Source organism: Mandrillus leucophaeus, unplaced genomic scaffold (genome assembly GCF_000951045.1).
Source record: "Mandrillus leucophaeus isolate KB7577 unplaced genomic scaffold, Mleu.le_1.0 Scaffold99, whole genome shotgun sequence".
Taxonomy (NCBI): domain Eukaryota; kingdom Metazoa; phylum Chordata; class Mammalia; order Primates; family Cercopithecidae; genus Mandrillus; species Mandrillus leucophaeus.
The window spans coordinates 2,028,179-2,034,272 of NW_012110807.1; the positions used below are offsets into that span (position 1 = coordinate 2,028,179).

At 52.5% G+C, this 6,094-nt stretch overlaps 1 protein-coding gene across 1 annotated transcript in view; it reads right to left on the reverse strand.

Annotated features, from left to right (window-relative positions):
• The window catches only part of PRRX2 (paired related homeobox 2), a 75,703-nt gene that overhangs the window by 28,228 nt on the left and 41,381 nt on the right, over positions 1 to 6,094 (reverse strand). The window contains exon 4 of the mRNA XM_011971204.1: positions 2,280 to 2,386. Within this exon, the coding sequence (XP_011826594.1) occupies positions 2,280 to 2,386 (107 nt within the window). The remainder of the gene's footprint in view (positions 1 to 2,279; positions 2,387 to 6,094) is intronic.

The window sequence follows — 6,094 nt, forward strand, 5'->3', positions numbered from 1 at the left end:
AGGGGGAGCGGGGCGCAGCTCTCCCCCACAGCCCAGCCCGCTCCCTCCTCGCCTTCCTTGCAACTCAGACACCTCCCCCTCCACCCCTGCTCTCCAGGCAGGTCCCGGGTGGGAGCCAGGACTGACTGCTCTTTCCCATCCTGGCACCGAGTGCAGGGGAATCCAACCCCCGATTAGTGACAAAGGCAGTGCCCACGTGCCCAGCGCCAGCCAAGGCCAAGGCTAAGGGCCAGGCCGGGCCGGGCGCCTATGGGCGTGTCTTCACACACGGTAACCCTATGAGGCAGGTACTGCTGCTACCGTCCCCATTTCACAGCCGGGAAAATCGAGACTGGGGAGGGAGGTCAGTCGCCCAAAGTCACACAGCGAGAAAGCTGCAGAGCAGACATTCAGCTGGTCTACCGGATTCCGGCCCCAGGAGGGTCCGCGCTACACTCCCTCCTCAACTGCTAACGCACACACCTGGAACTCAAGGTCACCTCACCCGGGGCGCCCCTCCGCTGCCCGCCCTCTGTCAGGGAGCCCCTCTGCACCTGCAACCCTGATCCCTTAGTGAGGGTCCTCCTACCCGAGCATCTGGGGGAAGTGAGGCTTTGTGGGGACTCTGCAGGAATTTGGGCATCTCCTTTCCTTTGGCAAGGCGGCAAGACAGCTGCTTATTTGGAATCCACCCCTTATCAAACCGGGAACCGAGGTTAGATTTGCTTTTTAAAATATATATCTATATATAAATTATTATTACTATTTTTGTTTTCGAGACGGGGTCTAACTCTGTGGCACAGGCTGGAGTGCAGCGGCGCGATCTGGGCTCCACTGCAGCCTTGAACTCTCAGGCTCAAGCGATCCTCCCAACTGAGCCTCTAGAGTAGCTGGGATGACAGGCGCCTGCTACCACGCCCGGCCAATTTTTGTATTTTTTGTAGAGATGGGGTTTCACCATGTTGCCCAGGCTGGTCCCCAACCCCTGGGCTCAAGCGATCCATCCGCCTCAGCCTCCCAAAGTGCTGGGATTCCAGGTGTGAGCCACCATGCCCAGCCAAGCTGCCCTGCTTTAGAAGTACCATTCTACTATTCAGGGGTGTGTGGCTTGTTTGGTTTTGAAAAGGGAGCTGTGAGCATTAGGACCTCCCACACTAGATTCCATGATAATACATCTGAGTCTTAGCCATTTGGTGAGTGGAGGTGGGTTTTGCCTTCCTCCCTCTCTTTCTGAGCCCCCTACCCTTTTTTTTTTTTTCTTTCATTTTCTTTCTTTTACTGTGGACTTTAGCCCCTATGGGCTAAGCATGTGTGCTTGCAAATTGCAAGTAATTTGTTGGCTCCAGATTAAACTTCAGCTTTCCGCCTTCTCAGAGGGGGCTTTATAAGGAAATGGGGCCACATCAAAGTGCCATGCTCACCCTTAAAATGGGAGAAGAGTTTTTTTTCTGAGCTGCTTACATGACAGCAGCGGTTCTGTTTAGAACTTTCCTATTAATGCTCTCTGAATTCATTTGGGGGGGCTTGTTAACTTGGGCTGTCAGAAATTCTGGATTTTAGAAAAAAAAAAAACAAACTCACTTTTAAAAAGTTCCCAGCCTAAAGGTAATAAGGCCCATAATGGCCTAGTGAATGTGGCCAGGCATCTGAAAGCAGCAGGACAGTCCTTTTGACTTTCCAGCCACGTCTCCTGTTAAAGGTTTGGGGTGGCGGGGGCCTGGAGGAAGAGCAGCGTGGGGCAGGAAAGGGAGGTGCCTGCCAGCTGGGGGCTCCCGGTCCAGCTCCCAGCTCTGTGCCAGGCTAAGACTGGGCCCTTCCCCAGCAGGCCTGAAAAGGGGGTAAGCCAACAAGGCTATGGGGTGTAGAAAAACCAAACCAAACAAGCACATTGGTCAAGTGAAGCCCGGAGCAAGAGACCGGGAATTTGGAGGGAAGCTGATTCTCCAAGGCATCTGCCACTTCCGCAGCCTGTCTCTTTGAAAAGACAGTTTCCACTGGGGCTAAAGAGAGCTGGTGGCAATTTCGGGTCACAGAACTCTGTCCTCGTACCTTTCCTTCTCCTCCATGGCCTCTCCTCTGTCCCCCTTAGCCAGAAACCTCTGGAGGGGGTGTTGATTACAGGCCACCTATCCACACTCACGGACTGTGGAGTGGAGAAGGGAATAATCCTCCTAGAACTTCTAGAATGACCCTGAATCTTCATGAGGCCCTGGCCTTGGCCAGGTCCGGCCACCTGCCTGTGGGGTGTTGGGGTTCTCCCTGGACTGCTAGGTGACCCCAAAAAATTCATCAGTGGGTACTGGGACCCTGTCCCCAGACCACTCTGAGCCGGCCTGCAGCTCGCCCCATTCCTCCTCCAGGGTGAGCCCTTTCATCTGGAAGCTGTAGGCAGGTGGGGCTTGGGGGGCTGGTGAGAGGGGAGCCGGTGGCTGAATCTCCCGGGCCAGAGGCCTGGCCCAGCCATGAAGCCTTCATTGGAACACCAGGGTCATGGCACACACCACAGTGTTTATCACTATTCTGTATGGGACTCCCTCCACTGCCCCCCATGGACTCCCCTATGTGCCAGGCACTTTAAACACACACACACGCACGCGCGCACACACACATGCATGCGCGCACACACATGCACGCGCACACACACACGCACGCGCGCGCACACACACGCACACACACATGCACGCGCGCACACACACACGCACGCGTGCACACACACATGCACGCGCGCACACACACACACAGAGCTTGGAGGAATCCTCACTCCTGCAAACCCAGGAAGCAAGTATCAACAAGAGGAAGAAACAGGATCTGTGGGGTCAAGTGACTTCTCTAAGGCCACACAGTCAGTTGGTGGAAGAACTGGGACTCATCCACATCCTGAAGCACCAGATTCCAGCACCCAAGCTCCTAACCCCTGAACCACACTGCCTCCCTGCTGAGCACAAGAGTCTGCCTTCACCTCCTCCCCAGGAGGCAGCCGGCACAGAATGTCAAAGTCAGAAGGGACTTCTGAAGGGCTGGACGCGGTGGCTTATGCCCATAATCCCAGCACTTTGGGAGGCTGAGGCAGGCAGATCACTTGAGGTCAGGAGTTCGAGACCGGCCTGGCCAACATGGCAAAACCCCACCTCTACTAAAAATACACAAATTAGCCAGGCATGGTGGTGCATACCTGTAGTCCTGGCTACTTGGGAGGCTGAGGACAGGAGAATGGCTTGAATCCAGGAGGTGGAGGTTGCAGTGAGCCAAGATGGGGCCACTGCACTCCAGGCTGGGTGACGGACAGAGACTATGTCTTAAAAAATTAAAGGGGGGAGGTGGGGTGTTTTTGAGCGCACTCAGGCCAGGGCTGGCTCACGGTGTCATCTCCCTGCCACTCCTGATCGCCTGCTAGTAGCTGCCTGGAACCCTGTGTTACGGAGGATTGGGAGGGTCTCTGGTTGGTGAGCTCTGTCTACCATGGGCCCAGGAAGAGCTCCAGAAAAAGCCCAAGTGGGGACTCTGCCTTCACTCCCTGCTGGGGGCCCTTTCCACCTCCAAGGACACAGCAAACTATGTCACGTGTGGCATCGCCTTACCATCCCTTGTCCCTCGACATGCTCATTTTGGGAAGTTCCACATAGACGACAGAAGGACATTTGAAGAGAATGATGTTCAATTCTCCCTTTTAAAATAAACAAGCAGCAATCTGGCATTGCCAGGAGGCAAACCCTCGTCCCTCTTCCAAGGCCTTGGTGGTAGCAGGAAAAATTATCCAACCTCTCTGGACATATTTCCAATAGGGACAATATTCTGCCCCCTGCGCATAAATACTGAATTAGCCAGTAATCATGGCAAGGTGAGTTTTGCCCCAAAAGAACAATCTTCTTTTTTTTGTTGTTTGAGACAGAGTTTCGCTCCTGTCGCCCAGGCTGGAGTGCAATGGCGTGATCTCGGCTCACTGCAACCTCTGCCTCCCAGGTTAAAGCGATTCTCCAGCCTCAGCCTCCCGAGTAGCTGGGGTTACAGGCACCCACCACCATGCTCAGCTAATTTTTGTATTTTTAGTAGAGACGGGGTTTCACCGTGTTGGTCAGGCTGGGCTTGAACTCTTGACCTCAGGTGATCCGCCCGCCTTGGCCTCCCCAAGTGCTGGGATTACAGGCATGAGCCACTGCGCCCAGCTGAGAACAATCTATTTTTTTAAAGACTATTTACCATGAGAAAACTTTTTTAGCAAATTAAATTATAAACAACCTGATTTTAAAATGGAAGGAAGCCCTGAGCAGACACCTCATCAAAAAGGCAGACAGATGGCAAGCAAGCATATGAAAGATACACTGCATCGTGTATCACTTGGGAAATGCAAATTAAAACTACAGTGAGATACCACTACATGGCTATTAGAAGACCCAGAATTCAGAACACTGACAACCAGATGCTGGCAAGGACGTGGGGCAACAGAAATTCTCATCCACTGCTGGCGAGAATGCAAAATGGTACAGCCACTTTGGAAGCCAGTTTGGCAGTTTCTTACAAAACTAAACGCTTTTACCGGACGATGTGGCAATCACGCTCCTCGGTTCCTACTCAAATGAGATGGAAACTTCTGTCCACAAAAAGGCCTGCCCAGGGATGTTTATAGCAGCTCTGTTCATAATTGCCAACACTTAGAAGCAACTAACACATCCTTCAGTAGGTGAATGGATAGATAAACTGTGGTACATTCAGACAAAGGAATATTACTCAGCACTAAAAAAAAAAAAAAAGGAGCTATCAAGCCATGAAAAATTGTGGAGGAAACTTACATGCATATTTACTAAGGGAAAGAAGCCAACCTCAAGAGGTTACATACTGTATGATTCCAACTATGTGACATTCTGAAAAAGGCAAACCTTTGGAGATAGTAAAAGAATCAGTGGTTTTCAGAGCTGCGGGAGGGAGGAATGAAGAGGCAGAACCCAGGGGATTGTTAGGGCAGTGAAGCTACTCTGGGTGGTTTTGCAGTGGCGGATCCATGTCACTATGCATTTCTCCAAACCCACAGAATGAACACCGAGAGGGAACCCCAGTGTTAACTATGGACTTTGAGTGATGACCGTATGCACTGTAGGCTCATTGACTGTAACAGATGTACCACTCTGGTGGGGGACTGTGGGGGTGGAGGTGGGGACAGAAGGTGGATGGGGAATCTCTGTACTTTCCACTCAATTTTGCTGTGAATCTAAAACTGCTTAAAAAATAAAGTCTAGGCTAGGCGTGGTGGCTCATGCCTAGCACTTTAGGAGGCAGAGAAGAGTAGATCACTTTAGGTCAGGAGTTTGAGACCAGCCTGGTCAACAGAGCAAAACCTTGTCACTTCTAAAAAAAAAAATACAAAAACTAGCCGGGCGTGGTGGTGTGTACCTGTATAGTCCCAGCTACTTGGGAGGCTAAGGTGGAAGAATCGCTTGAACCCGGGAGGCGGAGATTGCAGTGAGCTGAGATCACGCCACTGCACTCCAGCCTGGGCAAGAGCGAGACTCCATCTCAAAAAAAGAGCTGGCACGGTAGTTGTGGTGCTAGTCATGTCTGTCCAAGGGCTAGCAGCCCCCAGAGCTGCTGCCTTTGGGAGGGCCCTCTCAGGCCCCCAGATCCTGGGTACCTTGATCAGGGTTCAGATCCTATCCATCGGTGTGATACAACCTGTGTGTCAACTCCATCACCCGTGCTGGGCAGCAGGGGGCTTTCTAAAGTGAGTTGTTACCCTCAAAATTGTGCACAGAGGGCTGGAAAATCACATTGGAGAAAACTCGGGCCCCAACAATTAGGCCAACTCTCAGGGAGAGAATGATGCAGCCCTGAAAACAGAGGACCCCAGCGGAGAGGAGGACAGACTGGGTAAGGTGCGAGGGATGGAGGCAGCAGCATGGGATGGGGCCTCAGCCCTAGCTGCACGGGGCATCACTGGGTAGCAGTAGAGGGTGGAGCCTTTAAAAATAAGATGCCATTGGCCGGGCGCGGTGGCTCAAGCCTGTAATCCCAGCACTTTGGGAGGCTGAGACGGGTGGATCACGAGGTCAGGAGATCGAGACCATCCTGGCGAACACGGTGAAACCCCGTCTCTACTAAAAAATACAAAAAACTAGCCGGGCGA